General features: G+C 50.4%; 1 protein-coding gene across 1 annotated transcript in view; it reads left to right on the top strand.

Annotated features, from left to right (window-relative positions):
• Positions 1–172: 172 nt before the first annotated feature.
• The window catches only part of RGS9 (regulator of G protein signaling 9), a 54,323-nt gene continuing 29,923 nt past the window's right edge, over positions 173–24,572 (top strand). The window contains exons 1-9 of the mRNA XM_090060031.1: positions 173–310; positions 10,481–10,577; positions 17,207–17,257; positions 17,384–17,490; positions 18,179–18,230; positions 19,182–19,240; positions 19,675–19,751; positions 21,345–21,426; positions 22,928–22,990. Coding sequence (XP_089916157.1) covers positions 248–310; positions 10,481–10,577; positions 17,207–17,257; positions 17,384–17,490; positions 18,179–18,230; positions 19,182–19,240; positions 19,675–19,751; positions 21,345–21,426; positions 22,928–22,990 — 651 coding nt within the window. The 5' untranslated portion in view covers positions 173–247. The remainder of the gene's footprint in view (positions 311–10,480; positions 10,578–17,206; positions 17,258–17,383; positions 17,491–18,178; positions 18,231–19,181; positions 19,241–19,674; positions 19,752–21,344; positions 21,427–22,927; positions 22,991–24,572) is intronic.

The raw sequence follows: 24,572 nt of genomic DNA, 5'->3' as shown, positions 1-24,572 counted from the left end.
CCGCCCGCTGATTGGCCGAGGACCCCTCCCCACTGGCCTCCAGCGGCCGCGCTCCCCCTATCGGGACGCGCTGAGCCCGCTCATGCAAATGAGGCCCTGGAACTCGCTCGTGGATTGGCTGCGGCGCGGCGGGGTCTGGTTCCACCGCTGCCTTCAGCTCCCAGACCGGGAGCGCGCGTAGGGGCGGCTGCGGGCGGCGGAGCGCCCCCCGCTTCTCGGCTGCCTCGCTCGGCCTCGGGGGGGCACGATGACTATCAAACGGCTAGACCAGGGGCAGCATTACAGGCCGAGAATGGCAGTCCTCAAAAAGGTAACCCCGCCTGGGCAGGGATGCATCTGGCCCCGCACCTGCACCCCCGTGCCACCTGCCTCGCGCGGGGATGCCGGGACGGACAGGGCACCCGGGGGCGGGCCGCAGTGGCTTTCGCCTGCTCTTGGGGCAAAGAGCCCTGTTTTCCGCAGGTGCCGGGGGAGACAGCCTGGCCCAGGGCACTGTGGGCCTCCTCCGGGGGTAGCAGCAGCGCTGGGATGAGACCTGGCCCGGAGGGGGAGGGTTAATCTAGATATTTAATACAGCAAAAATTTTTTAAAAAGGAAAGAGAAGGGTGAATTTCTCGCATCTTGCAGGTTTATCCTTGAATGATCCTAGGGGAAGATTTCCCCCACCCTGGACTGAAATCAGGGTGGGGGGGAAAGCCCCAGTATCAGAGTTCGGTTCTCCCGTGAACCGTCGTGGGTTTGTTTTTCCTCCCCTTCCCCGCAGCCGCCAGGGAGACGTGCAGCCGATGTCCATTTTCAAGGGATACATCACGCGAACACCGGCTGCGTGTCTGCTCCTCCCTCCTGGGAAGACAAGTGCATGTAAAACGGTTATAGCTTCGGGGAGCGGGGAGGTGAAGGAGCACGTTCCCGATGCCGTGCATCCTTCTGGAAGGGCTTTCTGTCTTTTGTTTAAACTTCCATCGAAAAGCATGTTGCTAGAGCCGGCATAGGAAACGAGCTTAAAGAGGGTAGGTATTAATCCAGCTTTTCTCCATCCCTCTGTCTTTACCTGGCTTAGCTTATTGAGTGGAATTAGCTGAATTTCCAGTGACAGGTACAGCTGTCCGGCTCGTATTTGCGTAGCAGTTCACCCCCCAGGACAATCAAGCACAGCAGAAAAAGGAAGACGAGTGCAGACATGAAGCGTTTCTGCCAGGGCATGCATACACCACAACGAGGAGGTGGCTGGGTTTGAAATTCAGAGGAGAGAGGCAACGGGGTGTGAATTTATTCAGTCTCACAATACGAGTCCTACAGGACAAACATTTGTGCTTTTCATGCCGAAGGCGACGTGTACACTGGTTCCTTTGCAGGTGTTCGTTTCTGCATGATTGGGCAGGGAAGCCCCATCAAAGAAAAAAAAATGGGTCACATTTTGCACTGATTTATACTGTGAAGGCAGTGGGATTGCTTGGGGAAGATACAGATCATTAGTCTGTACATTTTATTGTAAAAAAACCTAATTAGCAGCATTTCTTTGCTCTGTCTAAAATGGGGATGAGCTCACCTATCAGCCTTTGCAACGTGTTCTTGAGATACTTGCATGGGAGAAGCCAGGAGAGTGCAGCAACTTGCTGTCAGCGTGGGTCTTGCCTGGGAGACTTCAGAGAGCGCCGCGTTGCTCAGCCTGAGACGTGGTCAGCCCCCGTTCAGCCCAGGAAGTTCCTGCGTGGCTGAGCAGGGGCCTTTGATCCAAAGTCGATGGCAAGAATCTGGATCCGGCCTCTGGTTCTCACCGTCTCTCTGGTTAGATCACAGTGGGACCTGGCCACTCTTAGGGTGATGCCCTGCAGCCCATATGCATGGGCAGACCCTGTGAGCTGCAGCGTGCCCTACACGTCGCTGCACACCTCAGACTCCCGTTGCCAGTGGGAGCAGGGGACCCGTTGCACTGATCTGCTCAGGGTCGGTTCTGTAGGAAGCTAAGATAAGCGATAAAGGCATCATTAATTGCTCGAGTCTGCATTAGCGCCTTGCCACCAGCTGGCACCCCCACAGTCACATATGCTCCACGTATGGTTTGTGCCAGCCAGGCGGAGGGGGCGTGCTGCTGGTGTCATAACACTGTTGGTCCTGATTGCTCCACGAGCAGTGCAACGCCCGTATGCTTCCTGGGCCTGTGCGTGCTCGTTCCTGCCGCGTGGCCAGCACAGGGCACAGGAGGCGGGGGATTCTTTTTCCCCAGATGAAGCAGGTCTGCTCAGTCGCTCCTCTGTGCAGCTGAGGCTTGGACGAAGCAGTTTCATGCCATGCCGGAGCTGAAACGTATGGCCGTGAATGAAATGGCACCATTCAGGGAAGTGTGCGCAGGGACCTGGCTGAGGCTGGTGCGTTCCTGGCCCCGGGCTGAGAGTCCTCGGAGGTGCATGTGCAGCAGCTCGTGCCAGCAGCTCTGTAGCAGAAACTCTGGGCAGACATTGCCTAAAGGAGCGGCCAGCAGCTGTCATGCTGGTAGTGGCCAGGATCCATCCCAGGTTCACGCACTTTTATGTCCAGGACCTTTCCCTTGCTTGTCCTGTCCTCTCATCAGCTGCAGGCAGGGAGCTGTACTCTGTGCCAAAGCAAGCTCAAGGTGGCTCACTGTGGATGGGTTTCACTCCTCCAGGGTGGAAGAGGGAGTCTTCTGTTTTCACACGTCCTCATAGGACACTGCAGAAAGTTTTGCGTGGGGTAAAGGAGAGAGGTTTGCCACCAGGGGTAGAGGACGTGTCGCCCCTTCCCACAGTTCTTTAACCGAGGCCAGCCGTGGCTGGGAGGAGGCCCCTGCAGCCACGCTGATGGGAGGCAAATTACCGTGGTTTTCTGCAGGCCCTCAGACTTACCCGGCAGGGGAGATACTGTCTTCTTGGCCTTAAATGACTCGTGTAGTTGGAGGGTAAAGGCTGACCCTGGTGAGAGTCTACAAGTGCCTCCAGATTTTACAGCTATAAGGAGCCATATAAGCCTGAAATAATCAGGATCTGGCCCGTCGTTTAGCTGCATCGTTGGCATGCTGGTCAGCAGTTTGCAATGTGTTGCTCTGAGATCAGTGGGGGGATATGCAGTGTTCCCTGCCAGGCTACATGCCCTGAGATGCAGCCTGCCTTTCCCCTCTGCTTCCCCTCGGGCTGGTCTCTGCCACCCCTGCCAGCTGCTGCTTATTTATAGAGGGCCAGACCCCGGGGGGCAGAGCTCAGACCTGCGGGCGTGGATCCAGCCCTGCCTTTGCTGACCGCTCCTCTGAACTGAGGTCCCTCCAGCGCTGCCTTGGGACCCTCCACCAAGAATTTCCCAGGGACGTGGTCGCCAAGCGGTTGCTGCTCCTTCAGTTTTGGCAGACACGGCTCTGTAGGTGAATCTGATGTTTTTTATTAGACTAACTTAAATAGGTGGGGGGGGAAATTAGCATTCATTAAAATTCCTGCTTCTTGCTGTGCATCAGCCTCACCAGCTGCGCTTTGCAGGAGCAGAGCTTTGGCTGTCTGGAGGGGAGGGAGGAGAAACGCTCTGCCCCGCGCTTGGTTGGGCCAGGACAAGCTGTGCTGTGCCCCCCCCAAAAGAGCCACCTGTGACTTGCATCTCAAATGCTCCGTCTCTGGAGAAAGGCAGAGACGCGTTGCAAGTGTCCAGCCTGGCGGCGTGGAGGGAGTCACACTGGCACATGACTAGAAGGCCCTTGGTCAAGTGCTGTCCGTCCTGTGCTCCCCCAGTTAGTGCCCGATGGAGGTACTTTGGCACAGGGGACAGGGACTCGAGAGGCTCCGCTTCTTTCTGCTGTGCCTCTTGTCTACAATGCATAGCACATCCTTCCTTGTCCTCTGTTTCTCTTTCTGTAAAATGGGGGTAGTGTTATTGGTCTCCTCTGAAAGCACCTTGAGATTTACTGCTGTAAAGCTCTGTGCAAGAGCTAGCTATTCTAGAGATTTCTTTCATTTGCATCAGCATAGAGGTGAGGTGAGATAATAGCAAGCAATGAAGGATTGACTCCTCCACCACCCTGTTTTAGACTTCCTCACACTCTGGTGTAGCCCCTTTGTGCCAGCCGAGCCGTCTTGCACTGGGGGTGAGTGTGAACTGGGCTCCAGCAAAACACATTTTCCATTTCTGTTTTGTTTTTTGTTAATAACGTGTGTGAGAGAACCTCTGATCTTGGCGTGGTGGACACCATGACGGGCTCGTTGGCTACAGGCCTCGTGAAGAATAAAATTAGCGTGGCGATGGAAGGACCGAGATGAAAAGCTGCATTCCTGCCTCAAATATCAGAGCTGGGATTGGGATCTTTGCAAGCAGGAACCAGCACATAAATGGAGATTAGGAATGGGGGTTGTTAACGGATAAAGCAGCAGGTGTTTGTCCGTAGCACTGGATACTGCAATACTGTGGAGTCTAACAGGAGAGGGGACATGGCCTTCATCGATCCGGTCAACAGACGGGGCCTTTTTACTGTCCTGAAGAAACGGCGTTGTCCCCCCCAAACTGCTGAACATCATTCGCTCTCTACATCGAGGTACGAAGGCAACTGTAGTGTATGAAAAGAAAGAATCCGATGCCCTTGACATCAGCAACAGGGTGAAACGGGGGTGTGCCATAGCCCCCGTGCTCTCGAACGTCTACTTTTCATTCCTGCTTCTTCACGCATCCAAGGACAGCAATGCTGGCGGTTACCTTTGAACAGGCTGGGTGGAGGCTTGTTCAATATCACAAGGTTTAGAGCAAAAGCCAAGGTGGAAGACCTGCTTCCGAGAGATTTCCTGTTTGCGGATGATGCAGCTTTGGTTGCCCACCATGAATCTTCCCTGAAAAATGCGTTGGGCAGTTTTTCTGAATCATGCAAGAGCTTCAGGTTGAGGATTAGTTTCAGAAAGATGATGATCGTGTACCAAGGGGTGGAAGAACCAGTGCCTGGGCGGTAAATCTCTTGGTGACACCAACAGCTTTTGCTATTTGGGTCCTACGATCAGCGGGAATCTCAATCTTCAGACTGAACTGACCGAACCGGAAAAGCAGCGAAGAATTTTGGGCTCTTACAGAAACGTGCATGAAAATAAGAACAAACTATCAACTAAGGTGAAGATGCAAATCTAGGAGACTTGCAGTCATCCCTGCTTTATGGTTCAGAAACGTGGACTACATGTGCCTGGCGCATCAGGAGACTGAACAGTTTCCACGTTTGAGTCCTGTGCAAGATCCTAAAAATAAAGTGGGAAGACAAAATGGCAAACACAGAGGTGCTGGAGCATGCAGGACAGACGCACTTAGAAACCACCATCAAGAAGACGAGGTTGCAATGGCTTGGCCGTGTCAGGAGGATGGAGGGAGCCCGTATCCCCAAGAATATTTTGTACAGTGAGATTTGAGGAGGTTCTGGATGGGTCGCCCTCTATGATGGTACCACAGCATGCACAAAAATGGTATAAAGTCATTCAACATCAACATAGAAATCTGGGAGGAGTGTGGAAAATCCTGTCCAGTCTGGAGGGAACACGTGGCACCGGGGGCAGTTCAAAATGAAGCGGCTTCGATCCAGAGGATGGAGGCGAAGCAAGAAAGAAGGAAGCAGCCTGCTGTAAACTTGGACTCCAGCTCGGACAACACCTGGATCTGTGAAGCAGGCAACACGCTGGGTCACTCTTGGGCTTGTCAGCCGCAAGTGGGTTCATCAGGGACCTGACGACCTCTTCTGCATACACCGTGATCCGGAGGATTTACGGTTGCCTATTACTAGGAGAAGGTGCCTTGTGTAGGTCTGTGACTGAGAGGAAAGGCACGTTTAATGTAGTTAAGCCCCTTTACCTTTGAATATCACATGCAAAAGCCTCTGCAAGCAACACTGGGCTCTTACAGTTTATGGGCATGCCTCTCCCCGGGGGAATTATCTGAAAGGGCATCATCTCTAGGATTTCAGGGCAATCCTGTTTGCATAAGCGGAGGTCGCTTGCCCACAAAGCAGTGGATGCACACAGCAGGTCACCCAGTAGTAACTGTCTGCTCCGTACCTGCTGGTGCTGCTGCTGTGGGGGACGACGGCACCTGCAATGAAAGGCTTGAAGCACAAGGTACCATCCTGGGGCAGTCCTCCTCCATGCACATTTCAGTGTCTGATATCGATGCTCTTCCTGGCACCTAGACAGCTTAGGAAAGCCCTTCTGTGGCTCTTTCTGCTTGCTCAGCACTGCAGAAACCCAATGCAAAATAAAAACCGCCTAGCACTAAACCTCTGCTCAGTAGGACAAGCTGTGGCCAGTGCAAGCAAGCGGCGGTCTGCCTCTGCCTCTTCCTTCTTCATCCACCGCTCTGTAGTAGCAAACTCTGCATGGCCTCACTTAGTTGAAGGGCTGTAGGCTGCTGCTTTGCTGACAACGGATGCCCGCCAGCAAAGTCAGCGATTACAAGTGTAGGAGTGGGAAGCTGGGCATGCACCGGGGCACCTCCCAGCCCGAGGACCAGAGCCCACTGCTGCAGCCAGATGAGCAGGGCTGAGCAGGGAGACCGGGGGTGCACGGGAATGCAAGACAGCTGCGATTCTCTGTTGCCCCGTTTAGCCCATCGAGGCTGGGTCGAGTGGCGAGACTCTCTTCGGTGAGCTTTCTCAGCATGCAGGAGGGGACGGGCAGAGGGAAGGGACAGACGAAAAGCAGGTAACAAGCTAATTGGGTCTAAGTAGCTGAGGCTTGAAACACAGTTCCCTTATTTTCTTCTTCCTCCTGTCCCATCTGTGGCCTCCTACACCCGGTTTGCAAACTTTCTCCCCCAAGTCCTGAGTTCGGGATTATGTTCTTTGTGCCTCTTGCCTACAGATTTTTTCCTATCGCCCTCCCTGGGGCTCTGGGGGCAAAAGTCACTTCTGCACAGGGTCTTGGGGACCTCAGTGAACCCACAGTTTCATTTCCCCAAGGGCTGTTTTATCACTGAAATGTCATTTGCTGCTGTTCTGCTTCCCCGCGACTGTCCCGCTCCCTGCCTCTGGTAAGCGGTCACTGGGAGTAACTCGCTCGCTGGAACAGCAGATTGATCAGGGTCTGCTGCATTTCTGTCCTTTCCGGGTGGGCCTGAAATGCAGCCCACGCTTTGGGCTGGCTGTCTGCACCGGGGCAGATCTCCTCAGGAGTTCATCTGGTACGCCGCGGGCCTGCCCGTGTGCAGCGAGGGCAGGAAGCGGCCTCACGTACACCAAATTAAAACCAGCCAGGGCTCTTTTGGGAAAGCGCACACGGCCAAGCCCCAGAAAGGAAAGCAGATGTTTTCATTGTATTTTAAATAGTCCTCCCGGGCTCCTGCTGACACACTGGTGCTAATGGCAATTTCTAATCTCTAGGAATCCATAATAAGCAGCCAGTTCCCTTCGGAGGAGCGGAAAAGACCTGCTGAGTTTTGATCAGGAAAGTGCGTGGTTTGCAGCCAGAGCAGCAGGCACCACCCAGCGAGAGCTCCCTTGCTTATCTCCCTTGTTGCTTTTAATATGTGTTCAGCTTCTGTGAAGAGAGGGTGAGCAGCGGGGAGACAACAAGAGCTACAAGTCTCTGGAGTTATTTGCTCGTTAGCAAGAAGACTGACACGGCTTCGTGTGAGCTGTCAAGTCCTGGGCTCTCGGTGAGCTCTGTCTCTCGGCCTGGGGGGAGATGCAGGGCATACACTGTAGACCCAAAGGGTCAGCAGCGAATTTGGTCTGGCCAATGGAGCGGGCCTGGAAAGGCGAGAGCCCCGGTGAAGTCAACGGGACAGGCAGGTGGTCTGAGCTGGAGGGTGCCGCTTTGGGACGGTCCCGTTGCAATCTGGTTTCTAAGGAAGTGTTCAGGGCCCCTGAGGTTTTCTGTGGTGTCTGAGCACCTCACAATCTTTAATGTATTTACCCTTCCTGCATTCCTGGCCATGGTGCAAATGCTATTATCCCCTTTTCACAGTGGAAGCATCAACGTCGGGGTCAAGAAGCCCGCAACGGAATAGGGACTTGAACCAAGGCACCCTCCGAGCTACGCTAGTGCTATAGTCCCCAGAGCGGCGGCTTCCTCCTCCGTCTTCAGAGCCAGGATGAATAATTGCATATAGACACAAGCATCACTCTGCTTTTGACCCACGCTTGCACCCGCTGGGACGTGGCCTGTGCTTCTGTGTGCAGGGCGGATTAGCAGCATTGCCCGTTCTCTACAAAGTTTTGTGAAGTTTAGCGGGGGGTTCCCCTTAAAGCCCCAGATCCTGGAGGCAATGGTTTTCCTTTCGCTATCAAGGAAAGGCTACTTTCTGGTCTTTGTGGCTGCAGAAATAACCAGGAAAACATGTAGCTTCAACTCTCAGAAACCACCAGGTAAATGGAAAAAATAAGGTTTATTCTTTAGCTCTTCCTGACTTTTGAAGGCAGTCTCAGGACTCTGGCGATGCCTGACTCGTGGCTGGTGCATGCTCTGGTCTCTCTTGCACCATCGCTGTCATCAGCAGGTGTTATGTCTGGATGCAGACGGCAAGATGAGGTGGACGGTGCTGAGAATCAGCCTCCCTCATCACGTAGCACCGGGCACTGTGGTTCCACTGAGACAGTAGGTAGTCTGACATTCAAAGAGCCATGAGATATTTTGATCTCCCAGATACCTAGCCCAGCTTGCACAGGGCTGCATGTAAAACCTGGGAGGGATCCTTGGGAAAAAGTCTCTCCTTTGGTGCTTCCGAAGTGCTGGCGATGATCATGAAAGGAGGCTGAGCCTCCAGGGTATTATGCCTCCAGGATATGCCAACAGAACAAATGAGTTTCAAGCTGTAGGTAGTGTTCATGGCATACGCTTGCAGAGCTCTCCGTGTCGCTAGCCGTCAATAGCTCTTCCAGCAGTAAAGCGGTACAAAGATTTGAAACCTTGCTTAAATCGCTGAAATCTCAGTGCCAGATTTAAGGAGCTTGGCTCAGTTCAAAGAGCCCAGCGGCCCTAAATACAAGGGGCCTACTCCCCCGCTGTCCTGAGCTTCGTCCTCACCTGTGCAAAGCACCTGTGAAGTGCTGGCAAGTCAGACCAGATAGCATTTCACACTCGCTGTTGGCCCAAATGTGAATGATGGTGCACGGGATGGGGCTTCAGAGATCAAGCCCTACCTGAGGGGTAAAACTGACAGCTGGTGTAAGCAGGCGCAGCACCACTGACTTCAGTGGAGTTGCCTCCTTTGGCATCAGCAGGACAATCCTGCCACTAGCAATCCCGGGGAGAAAATTTTGTTTCATTCCTAATGTGACACTGTACTTAAAAATGAATAGTTAATGAATATCTTGTCTTCACTGTCAAGCCCAGAGACATTGGACTTGACGTTCACTGAGACTTGGGCCTTGATCCCAAATCCACTGAAACCAGCCGGGATTTCTCCATCAACTTGGATCAGGACACTTCTGTGTCACTGAGAGTTTTAAAAATGTTCCTCTTTACACAAGAGCTTCCTCAACCCATGCGCATGTCCACAGAGGGAAGTAACTTTACAACTGGCATTGGTGGATTTATTTAGCATAAAACCCCCAACTGGAGGGGTGTATTTCCAGAGTCAGGTCACAAAAAGACAAGCATGTAATTGCTCTCTGGGCACTTCAGTACCACAGTGATGAGCCTGGTGTGCAAGCCTAGACCGATGCAACGGCAAGATCAAGGAATGCTACTTAATAAGCAAACCCATCGCATCTGTGCAAGGGGACCGGACCTAGGACCTAGGTTCTTCTGCTCTCGGAGCGGTGGCTAAAAAGGGGTCAAACCTTGCTAAGGCAAATGCTTCTTTTTTCATTTTTGCTTTAAAATAAACCAGGGAGAAGGTTTTGGGATATTTGGACGTCCAACTACCTTTGACATTTGGCCCTAAGGGTGAGTGTGTGAGCGAGCTGTGTATAAGACTTGCTGTAGTTCCTGTCTGCAGAGCAGACTTTTTGCGTTGGGTGTCCACACATCTTGTGCAAACCTCTGCCAGAACCTGTTGCTGACATACTTTCAAGTGAATCTGTAAATAAATGGGATGCGAGTCCCGTAGGGCCAGCTTTCCATGTCTTAGTCGCTCCTCCCCTGTATTGTAACGTTCCTCTTACTGCCCCAGCTCCCAGCTGGCAGGCCAGAAACGAACAGGTGTTTGCAGCCGTGAGGTTTCTGCCACTCACTCCAAACCATCCTTTGTCTCTCCTGAAAGAGTTGAGCTGAGTTTGCTTGCAGCAGCCACCCCCATGGTCCACTTTTACTAATCACAGCCATATGCATCCCTCAGGAAACACAATGCATGGTAGTACCTTAAGCAGGTATCATTTGCTGCTCAGCTTAGTATTCCTGCAATAGCAACCTGCCCCTTGGAGCAGCATCTGGAGGGAATAGGAAGGCAGGGAGGTGTTGGTGCAGCCTGCTAATTCTCTTCCCTTGCGCTGCTCCAGGTTGATTATCCCTGTGAAGCGGCTCTCTTTTTGTTGTGGACTTCTTATTCTCACAAAGCTCTCTGTCCCTATCATCCTTTGCAGATCGAAGGCCTCCTCATGGAGATGCAGAATCCCGACACGGGCATCAAAACGCACACGCAGAGGGTGATGATCACAAACATCCCTCATGCCGTGGCAGGTAAGATCCCTAGTAGTTGACTATGTGCTACTCTGGTTTTTTTCTTAGCATCATGAGAAGACCCAATTTTTTTTTTTCCATACAAAATGGAAATCAGCCCAGAGCGGTCCACCTGCGCTACTGTTCTGCTTACAGATGTTGATCTTCTCCCTGGGGATCTGGGTGCTTGAGGGCAAAACAGAAGAAAGCTGGGCTTCAGCCCCATGTGACTTTACTCTTCTAGGACACATGCAGAAAGCTCAAGACGGTAAAAACAATCTTCCTATTTCCTACACTGGAAATTCAAGTTTTGACTACCTGGGACACCCTGGAGATGATCAAAGATCGAATGAGCTGTTGATATCCTGAAAGAGAGAGAGGGGCACACAAGCTCCTCACTTGAGGTCCGGGGGAAAGGGGAGGGCCATTAATCAGACTGTTTAAAGCTCTTGGATTTCTTTCTGGCCTTTGTTCACACTTCTCTAGCTTTAACGTGTGATTAGCACTGTGGAGAGAAGATGTCTGATAGATTCAGCTCCTCTCCTCAGTCACATCTCTTGAGACCCTCCAACAGTTTCTCTTACATCATATTTGACATTCCTGATATTTTAAGGTAATAAATGATCAGAACTAAGCCTCACCTCCCAAGCTGCTTAGTGGCAGGACATATCTGCCAGATGCATAGTAGTACAAATCCTAAGCAGTGGAGACACTAGGTGTCTCAGTCAGGAAAATCAGACTTTAGACTGCTTCCCGGCTTGCAGCACACCCAGACAGCTGGGAAGCGGAGAACGTACAGCTGGGCAGGCCTGAGCACAGCAGACTTTCATATAGGGGGAAAGAAGCTCATTTGCAGCAGAGTTGTTCAGTGACGAATAAGGTGGATCCTGAGGCTGCATGAGGCCAGTGCTTATTAAAGCTAAAATGAAGACTTTTGCCATTTACTGTGGCCAGGTGGGTCATTTGCTAAAGGTGGATCTGGAGGCATGAAGAGCGCTGGGAATGCCAAACATCAGGTAACAGTGCAAATGTGTATTTAACGTCCAGTCCATCTGGTTTTCATCAGACTGGCTGTGGGGAAGGCCCTTAGCCGTGCTCAGGGATGTACTAATCTGCAGCGAAGCTCTGACTCATTCAGCTCTGTGGGATTTTCCTCGGACAGGATCCTGGGACGTGGACGGGTCAGAGGAGAGTTCTGTGCCACCCACATCTTATAGTCATCCATCCATTTGTGGAGCCCTGATTTGGATTGTACTTGTCTGCAAACATATTAGTGTTTCCACTTTGTCATTCAAAAACCGACTGTGTTCTTTTGGCTCTTGCTAATTTACCTGTACAAGTCCCTTAATGTCTAAGCAGCCTCCACACGTGCATGTATACCAAACTGCTGGGTGTCTGGGGGATTGAGTCAAGCGTGCTTTGCACCCGAAACACAGGTCTTTACTGGGGTAGTGGAAGGAGCATTAGCTATCCACAGTAGGAGGCACTTATGCTCTATGGCTCTCTCTTGCTATGCCGAAGGCAGGTTGTTGACATGTTCTGAATAACTTCCTAATGCCGTTGCATAGACGAAGCAGCGTCGACTTTATGGATGCTGTTGGCTTCGGCTGAAATGGAGCGTCTGAAATAGATACCTGGTTGGGGCTGAGGAGTCGGAAGAGGCCAGACAGATGCTAGCCACGTGGCTCCAGTGTGATGCCGCTGAGATGTCTTTATCACACCAGTTACATGGGTCTTCTAGGCTCTGGGGGACTATGACTAACTGACTGCCACATTTAAAAGCAGAACAAAACCAAGATGTATAATATGGTAGATTAGACACGAACAAGACATTACTCTCCCTTTTTAACATTTTCTGGTAATAATAATTTTTCCTCGAATCACTGGAGAGGAGCAAAATATTCAACCCATTTCTATGCCTCTAAATTATAGCTTTTCCCCACTCCAATAGGCTGAAGAAGAAATAGATGGGTAGGTGTGCTTTGATGTGTCAAGTCTATCATTACAGTCAGCGACAGTCACACTCTGCTTTTGTGCCTGCCAGCTCCTTTCTCATGGCAGCAGAAATACACTATCGACACCTTCACTTCCCCATCCTAGAAATTGCCAGAGAAGCACTTATGAAGAATACTACGCTATAAATATTCACCGCTTTGCACACATTGTACTGGAGTCTACACTCACTTGTCTCCTTCTGTGGTACTTTAAAATCCAAGACAAAAAACCTCTGAAATCAAGGGAGCTGTACAGCCACATCTGAGAGGACAAGTCAGCCAAAACCTAATTCAGCAGTCCTTCACAGAACTATTGTGCGGTTGTTTGTCCCATTTTCTGCATGTGGAAATTGAGGTAGCAGAGTTAAGGAACTTGCCAAAAGCCACAATGGAAACGTGTCAGAGCAGGGCATATAGAAGGAGAACTTAGAATATGCCCGAGGAACAGGATGTCCCCAGATTTTGCCTTTGAATAGATACAGCTCCACTGCAGTCAGCAAAGTGATTTATGCAGCCTGAGACCCTGTCCCTCTGCATCTTCCTGCAGCATCATTACTGTGCTTTAAGGCAGCATTGCAAAGGAGGAACCCTTACTCTAACAAAAGAAATGAAACCAGCCAGGCTAAATTTGTGAAAATGCCATGAATGCAAATGTTGTTGGAGATGGGGCATTAAAAATAATGCTACTTATTAATAACAATCAATGACCAGAGGGTGTGAAGAGAGAGCACCCCTGTGGACTCAAGCCTGAGTGAGCGGTATCTGTTTTTACTTTGGATCCTTAGGTGTCTTTTCCAAAAGTCACACATCTTCCCGGGCTGCAGACTGGTGCTCCTCTGCACTTTAATCATTTCTGCTTTTTAGGCTGTGATATGTTCTGTCCTCTTTGGGTTGCATATCTGTCAATTGAGCATGGTGCCTGCAAGACAGACTGACTCATCTTTCCTGCTGGAACTGCGAAGACATTGCATCAGAGTCTGGGCGGCTGTAAACGAGCACTGCTCCCTTGAAGTCAGTGGGTCTGTGTCAGCTTCTTGTTTCAATGCAGGACTATCCATGGGGCAGCCAGCAGGTTGCATGTGGCCTGCAAGGGGTTACGCTCCCGCCAGGCTGCCACTATCCCCCATTGCCCCCTAGTCTCCCGGCTCCCCCTCCCTCCTCCAGCTGCCACTTTCCATCCCGCCCCAGTGTGCAGTGCAGTTTGGGGAACTGTGAGCGCACGGCGCAGCTGTGGGAGGGGGGGCCCACACGGACACATGGGGTTGTGGTTGGGTGGGCCAGGTAGCCATGCAGCACGTGGCCCCAGGGGCCCGTGGCTCGCCTTGGTGCACCGCATGGGTGTGCAGCCCCTGCTGTAAGGAAACTCCTTTCAGAACTGGTCACCCCTTCCCACGGGACACGCAACCAGCCATGTTTAACTTTCCCCTTTCCGGGAGAGCACTTGCAAGGAGAGCTGTCTAGAAATGAACGACAGGATAATCCCTTAATTTGGTCTATTTAAGGAAGCAGGCAGTAGGGCGAAAGCTCTGGACTCCTGGCACAAGGATAAGCAAGCAGTAGAAAGGCAGGGAAGGTCAGCGTTTCAATCGGCATGGCAAAGCGATGCTGGAGGGGAGAGGCTAGTCCTTGATAAGGGGCTGGGTGCCCCATTTGAATTGGAGGGAGCATCACTGGTTTTGTTTGCTCCTCAGAAGATAATGAGAGGGGCAAGCGAAGGTTGATGGTGACTTGGTGCCTGAGGTGCCAGCAGCCTGCCACAGAGCTTGGAAAGCTGGCCTGCAGGAAAGGGGGCTCCTGTCGGTGCGTCTTTTCGACTAGCGGCTATTGTTCGTTCCAAGGGAATTTTGAAGGCAAGAGACTTCGGTGTCGCTTGGAAGTGCTGAAAAGCCAGAGAAGCCACGAAACTACTCAAGGACTTAGAAAGATTAGTTACTTAACAGAGATGATCTTCTAATTAAGCAGAAGTAGGATTGCACTCTGTGCATCTGGAGGTGCTAGGGGGTGATTGTTTTAAGACAAGAAGCTGCCTGGTAACGGTCTCTTGTTCCTTCTTGCACCCTTTTCCATTCAGACACTCCTCCGGGACTCCGCTGCCCCTCTGACATTATTTTGGATTTGATTTAAGCAGGATCTCGCATCCTGGAATTAGAGTCTGGGTGACAGGAGAACCACGCTTCTTCCCAATCTGTAGGAGTAAGCAAGAGGAAAGTGCACGTATTTCCTGTGGGTGAAGTTCACCCTTGTGCAGAAAATCCCCACCGAGGTTGTGCATTGCTTAACTCCTTCCTAAGCTGATTCAGCAGGGTTTAAATGGTGCCCAAGCCTTGTGTGGGCTCTCTGCAGGGCTGAAACCACCTCTCCCAGGAGGATTAGGAACAGGCAGTGCATCCGCATATGGCTCGCTCGCCCCAGCCTCCTTAAGAGACCCCTTATTTCCACCGAATGGCTCTTTTGGGCCATTTGCCTTTGGGAAGGAGGAGTCCAAAAAAGAAACACTGGAAAGTTCCTGCCTTTCTCCCCTGTGATGCTCCTCCGTCACTGAGGTCCATGTTCCTGTCCTCTGCGCCAAGGGGACAGGACTGGGTCACTGGGCCTCTGCTGTTACAACATTTTCTTGGCTGGTTCGTTTTATCACAAAGCAGTTTGGCTTTGGGCTTTCAAAATCCAAACCTCCGAATTTCAATTGAAAATTATTTTTGTCCCTGAACACGATTTTCATAAACCCAAAATGTTTTCTCAGTGATTATTTCAAATGCAGTCTGAAATATTTTCATTTTTTTAAAAACTTTCTCAGTGCATTATTATTATAGTGTAACTTTCTCAGTGTTGTGTCAAAATCCTCAAATTCTCATAAATCTCGAAAAATAGATTCCCCCCCACCCCCCCCAAAAAACCCAACCCCAACATTTTGGGAATAGCTGACATTTTTTGATCTGTTTGTTTGTCACTACCGACCTATTGTGTCTCCTCCTTCCTCACCCCCACAGCAGCAGTCTATTGGAACGATTGAGCTATTTGGATAGGGGAGGGTATACATCTAATAAATAAAGCCTCTTTCAGGTTCAATTTACAAGTCTTTTCTGCATTACTAAGTGAGAGATTTCCTGCTCTGAAATCTGAATTGTTTTTTTATGCCTCGGTTTAATTTAGGAGTCAGGCTCCTAATTGAGTTGGCTGATTCCTGATGAGCAGCCCCTTGCCTTTCACGCTGGCAGTAATAAGTTCCCAGTGAGTCACCTTTCAGAAAGAACACATCCAGTTTGCATCAAAACCCGACATAATTGCATACGTGAAGTCCTCGTCACAAAACTGAGAGCTGTTTGTCCTTACAGAAGATATTTTTAGCTATTGCAGAAAGAGTCATTAAAAGCTGTCAGAAATATGGATTTTAAAATGAAGGCTTTTCAGTTACCTGCAGGCGCAAGAGATGCTGTTGCAACGTATTTAAAACCTGTCGTGCAGGGCCTGACGGGGTATCTCAGGGGTCTCTGAGCACCCAGTGGGGCAGAGCAGGTCCCTGTCCCAAGGAGCCAGCAGTCTTGGCTCGAATCCTTGGCCTGCCCATAACACGTTTCATCACGGGATCTCCAAAGACTGCATGCACATTAGGGTTGGAGTTCACCCATATGCTAGGGGAGGAAAATGCATCAAATCTCCCTTTCAGTCTGTGCACCGTACAGGGCTCTACATGGCATTATCTGGGGTGCTTGTCTAGTGCTGCCCCTCTTGCCAGGGCCAATTTACCCCTGTCGAGGCATGGTAACAACCCCCCTAGGAAATACATGAGGATTATCTTTTGTTCACAGGGAGAGAAAGGGCCTCAGGTCCTTCTTTGCATCTGTGAGCAGAAAAGTCTGGGCCCACAGAAGGAAGGACATCACCTCTGGGACATGCTGTCCCTTGAATGAAACTCGCCCATGCGCAAGGCCTGTGCCTCACTGCCAGGCTATTTTGTGAACTTAAATAGGGCAAATCCCTCCTCTTAGTCCTCCCCCTTGGGTGGACTTTGCCTCTACTTGCAGCAACCCCTCTCTGGGGGCTTGTTGGGGCCCCAGCTCAGCAGTGTCTATAGAGCCAGACACGGGGATTTCTCTCCCCCACTGCTCTGAACATGATGCATTACTTATCCAGTGCAGCTTTGCTCATCGCATTGAAGAGGCTGCTCTGCTCTCTGGAAAGCTGTAAGGCCATGTGGTATCTATTGTGCATCAGAAAATGCTGAGAGGCCAAAGTGTGAGGCTGCTTGACCTGGGGGGGGAAGCCCCAGACCAAGTACAAGGGGCAGTGTGACAAGGAGGGAGGGCTGTGCTTCAATGCTAAGACCCCTTCTGACAGCAGGGGTTTCAGGGGCAGATATGGCCTGACCAAGAGCTGAACTAGTTTGGCAGGTGGGTCCCACCTGGATTAAATGAAAGGTCCCCCCCTGGATCCAGGGTCCCACCTGGATTAAATGAAAGGAAGCCGAGTGCAGTCCCCCGCGTTTTAGCTCCGGGTCAGTTTCCGAGCTCAAGATCGCATTTTGCTTGCTGGGACCCGCATGCACCATGGGCTCCAGGCCCCTTTTGGAGATGGTGACAGTGGCAGTTTCCCTGGAGGGCTCCCTGAACCGCCGGCGTCTTCTGATATAAAGTGTCTGCTGGTTCTTTTGCCTTGCAGGTGGTGATATACTGCAGTGGATTATCCAGCATCTGCAAATCACCGAGGAAGGTGGGTAGGAGCATAACCAGCTGGTTTTGTGAATCCTTGTTAGATGATACCTGATTTTTTTTTTTGCTTTTGAGTTTGCTGCAGTCCCGTTTTGTGTCTCAGTACATCTCACTTGTCTCTTTCTAGAGGCACTTCGCTTGGGGACTATGGTTGTCAAGTTTGGATACATCTACCCCCTGCAGGAACCAAAGAATCTCACCCTTAAAACAGACAACAACCTCTACAGGTTTCAGGTGAGTTGCCTCGTAGCCAAAATGCTCTGGCTATGTGTAACACCAACGTTTCCGTGCTTCTGTTTAAATAAGTTGCAGCTTCAAAGGCTTGAGGCTTTCGTCTCTTACCTTCCAACTTATCTACTGGAAAATCCATAATTATTGCTGGAACACTTTGGAGGGTAGACATCATTAATGGGATTTGTTAATCTAGTAAAACTGTGTTCCATGGTTGGACTTGCCTCCTCACACAGCAAGAGATTAGAGGGCTATGATGCTAAACATCTACTCTGAAAGACATATACAAAACCTCCAGATCACCCAGATCAGGATCCAGGATCTTAACAATGTGAAGGCAAAATGTTCCAGGCTTTGGGTTCTGCAAATGTATTTCTGGTCAGTCATAACTGATTGTAAAAGCAGACATAGTGCATCTGGAACACCTGGCTGGACCATTCATAGCCTCATGAATGCAAGTGCTGAGTGCAAAAGCGATGGATGGATTGTGTGTGTGTGTGTGTGTGTGTGTGTGTGTTGAGAAATCCCCTTACATGGCAAAATAGGGGGGAAATGAAAAGCTGATTTCTGGCAGAAAATTTGTTCCATCTCTTTTGCGCACAAAAATAAGCAATATTGTGTCAACCATTGCCATGATTTTAAAAGGCCAGATTTAGCTGGTGTGTGATCAGTTTTTGCCTTCTTCCTGCAGACCCCCTATTTCTGGCCTGCGCAGAAGTGGCCGGCAGATGATACCGACTATGGTAAGTGTTAGCTGTCCTGCCCTGGGAGAGCCGCAGCGAGCGCTGGGCCATGCCACGCAGGCCCATACCGTCAGCACTCAGTGCTTGCTGCTTGCCCTAGGGGCCTGTTGCTTTTGGGGTTGTGCCTATCCCTGGCAGCTGCTCCTGGTTCATGCCCCTGGGCTCAGTGTGTTTCTTGATACTTTGGTCTTCTAATGATCCATTACCTCTCTTTGCTTTTCTTCCCGAGACACCAGAGGCCCTGCTAGCAGAGCGTGGATAGAGGGTAGAGAGGGGTTCTAAGACACAACAGCAATGAACAAAAGATGCATATATAGATATCCAAAAGATGCATGTCTACACAGCGGTGCAACCCCTTGGCACAGCCAGTGCGCATCCTTATTCTGTGGGCTCAGCCCTTCCAAAAGATTCAGATGTCAAGAACGGTGCTAAATTCAGCCCACTTTAATACAGTGGCTTTTGTGATATAACAGCCCTACTCTGCCAGTCCTGGAGCTACAGCCACTTTCTTTCCCACAGTTTACCATCTAAATAGACCAACAGATGCAGGCTAGGGGAAATGGGATTATTATTTGAGTTCCCAAGGGATCCAAACCAGGCTGGAGCCCCAGGGAGTTTGTGCTTCTCGGAGATGAAGGAACAGGCCATAAGCCAAGCACAACCATTTGCAAGTTCTTGTTGGCCAAACAGCTTTAAAATCAGCCTCCTCATGCTACATGTACAGCGTGGGAGGATAGTTATTCTTGGACTTCTGCAGGGTGAGGGGACCATCCTCCACACACCGAAGAAGCCAAGGGCACCTTCCTGAGGAGGCGTGTGTGACATTAGAGTTTGTGTGTGGGAAGGAGACCCTCAGGACAGTGGCTCCATCCTTTGTCACAGGGTCTGCGTGTCTTCATACACTTGCTAATTTTGGACTTGAGTAACTGGATGTCTTCTCTTTTCCCTCAGCAATCTACCTTGCAAAGAAAAATATTAAGAGGAAAGGGGATTTGGAAGAATATGAAAAGGTAGGAAAATGTTACCTACCTTGTTCCTTTGCAAGCCCTGAGGCTGCACTGGCTCGGGCCAGCTGTTGCTGAGACCGGAGAATGGTGAAAAGCAGCATACACGCTCCCCATTTCAATTGAATGAAGCACTGCCCCTGCAGCACCTGAGGCCATAAATGTGGAAGTGAAATAGCTGCTGATGCATAAAAGTGTATAAAATAAATGATAATTTTAGTAGGGAAATTGCCATCTCCAAAAGGTTCGAATGAAATATTCAGAATGGCTGCCATTCCTATGAACAAGCCAGATTTTATATCTCCCATTGCCTGCCTGGCCTTTGTTTAATTCATGGAGGAGATAATATTTGCAGCAGGGTCTCCGTGACGCAAACAGAAAGCTTGTGATTGCTAATGTCTGTGTTTTGTACTAACAGTACCTTTTTTTTTTAATCCCAGGAACACTACAACTTGCTAAATAAAAAAATAAACTACAAATGGGATTTTATTATTATGCAGGCCAAAGAACAGTATAAGTGAGTTCACTCCCATTCTCTTCTCTCCTTTACTTTGGGGCAAGAGTGGGGCAGAGGCATTGTCTTCGGTTGCAGTCAAACAAAAGAAGCAACTCTAAAAAAAAATAAATTTTCAGTTTTAAAGTGGCTTAAAACACCCACTGGGAAATGCGCAGCTGGAAGCTGTTTCCATGTCATTTCCCAACCCCCCCATATAATACCCACTGTTACTCATTTGATGCTTAATGACTGAAAAATCAGCCAGCCCAATTGACTGACTGCCTGAAAAAGCAGCAGCCGGCAAAAACCACACTGCTGGCATTTGTCCTGCATGCAAGCATCTCCCTATTTCTTCACACAATGTGGAGTCACAATGTGGTTTGTGTGGGCCAGAGAGCACATTTGAGTGTGCACATACCCTGCGGGGACATGCAAAGACGTCCTTGCAAGTGTTTTGTCATGCATGCAAGAAGTGGCTTTTGCCACAGCATCTGCTGCAGCCCCTCTTGGAAACTTGGGGCCCAGTCCTGCAAAGCTTTACCTCTCTGGCTCATAGACTAGCTTCACATGAGCAAAATGCTTTCAGTAGACATGTCATGAGGGGGCAGCAGTGAACACATCCAACCTCAGGGTGCTTGCAACTAGGCTATAAACTCCATCTAGAAATAGCACCAAAATAGGGATGGCATGGAAGTGAAAACCCCAGACTCCCTGTGCATGCCCCCCCTAGCAATGAAGCTACTTTTACTTAATTATTTAAACAGGGGTTCATGCATCTCCCTTAGCCCTGTAGGCCCTTGTATATAATGGGCTGGCAGAGGTGCATGTAGGCCCATGTTTTCCCTTGTTGCAATTGCACCAGTCAAGTCTAAATACAGCGCGTCAGGGCATCATGTATACATACACCAGTTCTGCGGGTTGCTGCTGTGTGGTTTGGGTCTGGCCTAGGCTGCACATTGCAGTTGGGTTTTTAAATCTGAATTGACTTGGGTTCTCTCAATGCCTCAATGAAGTTGTATGTGTGTGTGTGGGGGGGTGACCTGTCCAAGGCCGTGGAGAGTGAATTGAAGCATCCAAAGCACAAAACTCTCCAACCTGGAGGCTTTGAATGAGGAACACTCTCCTGCAGGGAGCTCTCTGTGTAGCAGACACGAGCTCCCAACAAAGCCACCCATTACCAGGAGATCTGGGTAGATGAGACATGACAGTTATCCCCTGCCTGGTCATACAGCCACTATAGGGAGACGTGGTTGTCTCTCTAACCACGAGAATGCACCTGGTCCAGCAGAGCTCAGGAAGAAGTTGATTAGTCGAAGCCTAGCCTCCCCCCTGGATTCTGGACATAGAGTTACACTGTGGATGTGAGCAGCAGCTGACATCGAGCCGTTCTGCAGGAGGCCCTGTGTCCCCATAGCTGAAGAAGGGTTTAGGAAGGATTGGAGCAGCTGCACATCCTTGATTTCACTTGTTTTAACTGCGAATAGCACAAGCTGCTTCAGTGCTGGCCCAGTCACCTGGAACAGCAGCTAATCGGAGCAAAAGTCATGTCGTTGAAAGTGGGAAATGACCCATGCATTCGTCTGATGTTATTAAACCCTCTGGTTGGCTTTCCAGGGCAGGAAAGGAGCGGAAGAAGGCAGACAGATATGCCCTGGACTGTCAGGAGAGGGCGTATTGGTTTGTGCATCGAACACCTGTAAGTTGAGCACAGCTGCGCACAACTATAAGATCTCAATTGCAGGTGAAGGTCCTGGGAGCTCTGCTGGGTGGAAATCATTTCACCTTTAGGAAGGCAACCTGGGGGTGATACCTTCTTGGCTGTGCTCCCCTGGCAGGCCTGGATTCAGAGGGGAGAGACATTAGCCCTTGTGCCTGCTAATGTCCCAGAGCGCCCTGCTTGCTCTGAAAGACGTGGCAAGGAGCGTCTCACCACAGGGTCCGCGCCACGAGCAGAAAGCCCTAGCTGCACGCACCCCGCAGGGTACAGTTACTTCTGGCAGATGTCGACAGGGTGTTTCCTGAGCGAGGCCCTGCCGGTCGCACCATGTCCTTGGATGCTGACATGTCCCGAAAAGCTACACTCCTTATTCCCCATCGTAATCAAAGAGCCGTTGCTAATTGTGTATATTGAATAAGCAGCCAGCGGAGAACCCAGCAGTTAACGTGCAGGGCGGCTTTAAGTTGGAGGCAAATGTCAGCGTGTAATTAGAGCTCTGCTTGCAGATAATGCCATGGCTGGAAGAGTCTTTACACCACCCAGCTACTTTGGCCCCAGTATGCTCTTTTGTGGCTACACCAGGGCTGAATTTGTTCCCTCTGATTCTACACAGCATCGCTGACCTCGGACATCCAAAAGCGATGAGTCAGAACTCTCCAGAATCACGAAATTGCTTGAAAATCACAAGGGTTAAAACAAATCATAGAAAAGTAGGGCTGGAAGGGACTAGTCCAACCCCGGCTCAAGGCAGGATCATCGCTGTAACGACATCTGGGCAATTGTTATTTGCCTTTTGTTGTCGTGGACATTAAGCTTTGTGATTTGAACCCAGATAGGCTAGAAATCTCCTTTAAAAAATGGATCATTTCAGCCTTCATTAATCATGTGGATTCTAGGGGATGGGACTTACAAAAGTAGGAAACATTAGGAAATTTGGGATTAAATTGCAAGAGTTTGACAACATTGTCTAAACCCCACTCGCCTTTCATGTCTTGGATTGTTTCTTTTTCCGTGTCGGAAAGCACAGAGCTCGTTACTGAGATTGAATTATTGACCATCATCAAAATCCCTTGAACCCAGGGCAGACAAATTGGTGGCCCTGTCCCAGTCCTTCTAATGTCCCCATCTAGATTCCTGTTGCATTGAGCAGGAACAAGTGTCCTGTGTATTAACCGTGTTCTCCCACAACAAGGTATCTTCTGGGTATTCCCTAAAAAGGGTCTCCCAAATTGTCTCCAGGTGTCACCATCATTTGCATGCCCCACTCAATAGTTGTCTCTTGCTATCCTGACCTGGGTGCCTCAGGTATATGCCCGCTGCCCTCGCAGCTAAGCCACAGGGCCATCTCAAGAGAGATCAGTCAGTGTTTTACCATTGTCTCCCAGACGGGAGCTGTTCATTAGCAGGAGCTTTCTGTGCATGGCTAAGGTGGGTTTAAAGCACCAGGCCCAAATCTAATGTTGTATTTTGTTTGTCACAGCCAGGCATGCAGGACGCCCTAGAGTATGGATTGGACCGAGTGACAGATCCTAATGAACATAAGGTAAACCAGGTGAGCCTGAATACTTTCAGACTGCTTGAATGGGAGGGCATAGACACTGTGAGTGTGTCCACATGATCCAGTGCAGTCTAACTGTGTTATTCTGCTTCCAGCCCAGGGCTGATCAGCCAGGACTGAATGCCATGCTAATGTGGCATGCTGCTTCCATTATTTAGAGCTAGCTTGGGTATCTATCTGTACACGTGCCCTGTGTGCTCATGAAACTCCCTGAATTTTCAATGCATTGGACGGTAGCAGTCTGTAGAAGCCATAGCAAAGCAATTACAGCTGAGAACAACGTAGAAACAGGGTAGAGCCAAAGCTGCTAATTCAAAGCCCATCGGTTGTTACTTCTACTGAGGTGTTCATCTGACTGCCCTGGTGCAAGATTTCATAGTTTTCATAGACATTCGTAGAGGGAGCCTAGTTTGGCTAGAGCAATAATACGTAGTACAGCGGTTCCCAAACTCTGACAGATTGTACAATTTAAAACCTCAAGTACCACCAGCAAATTTTTGACATATAAAGTCAGCATAATGCATCTGTCAACGTGTACCTCTGGCAGGTTGTCTGCGTACCAGTGGTGGTACCCGTACCACCGATTGGGAACCGCTGATCTAGCGGGCTCTTTTTGTCTCTGAATACATCAGTGGCTTTGGCTGACTGCAGCGAGTAACGCTGATGATCTGAGACCACAGAGAGTGCGACTGGCTGGGCCTGCGGAGATGTGCCGCTGTGGATGGAGCGGTCCCGGGACCCTCGCTCGTGTTTCTGGGCAAAGTGGACACAGGAGCCCGGGAATCGATCGTCGCGGGCGGTTCCCTGTTTTTGCGCCTGGTACCCTCACTAATGGCGCAGAGTCTGGCCTCTGCTCAGCGTGTGGGCTCCCAGCGCTGCTCAGCAAGTAGAGGCGATGATTACTTTGATAAAACTGGCTGCGTTGCCAATAAACTTTTCATTTTTTTTTGACAACCCTGAAACATCTCGGCTGTCAGAGGCAGGTAATTGCTTTGGCCGAGGGAGTTCTGTCGCCATGGAGATGGAAAAGCAGAGCGAAACACCAGCGTTTCCTTTCCACGATAAACGGCAGCAGCTGAAATGTCTTTTGCGAGGGGGGGAAGCGAGGTGCCTGTTGCACCGCAGGAAGCGAGCAGAAGGGTGCTAAGCCGGATTGGCCCCACGAGTCTACGGCAAACACAAGAGGCGAGCCTTTGAAGTGCTTGCAAACACTTCAGACGTGGCGAACTGCCCCACGGCGTTGGCGAAATGGGGAAGTAGGTTAGATCCCGAAGGATAAATGTCTCTGCAGCAAAAGTAACAACCTGCTGGTGAGGCTGACGCCTGTTGGGCTCTGCAGAGATGCCAAGGAGCGAGGGGCTGGATCAAGTCAGCAGGCTCTGATGATGCCGTGCGCAGGCCCCTGTGCACTTTATGGCTCCGGCAGGTTTCCCCTGGAGGGGTGTAGCAGGAGGAAGGGCACGCTAGGATTGCAGGTGCTATACCTGCCTGGTGGGCGAAAGAGGGTCAGAGGCATCCAGAATATTAGGGGACACTGTGCCTACATGGCTCACCCTTGTATCTCCAC

This window comes from Crocodylus siamensis, chromosome 8 (assembly GCF_052110815.1).
Source record: "Crocodylus siamensis isolate JL-2025a chromosome 8, ASM5211081v1, whole genome shotgun sequence".
In the NCBI taxonomy this organism is placed as follows: domain Eukaryota; kingdom Metazoa; phylum Chordata; order Crocodylia; family Crocodylidae; genus Crocodylus; species Crocodylus siamensis.
This window is presented reverse-complemented; position numbering and strand designations above follow the sequence as displayed.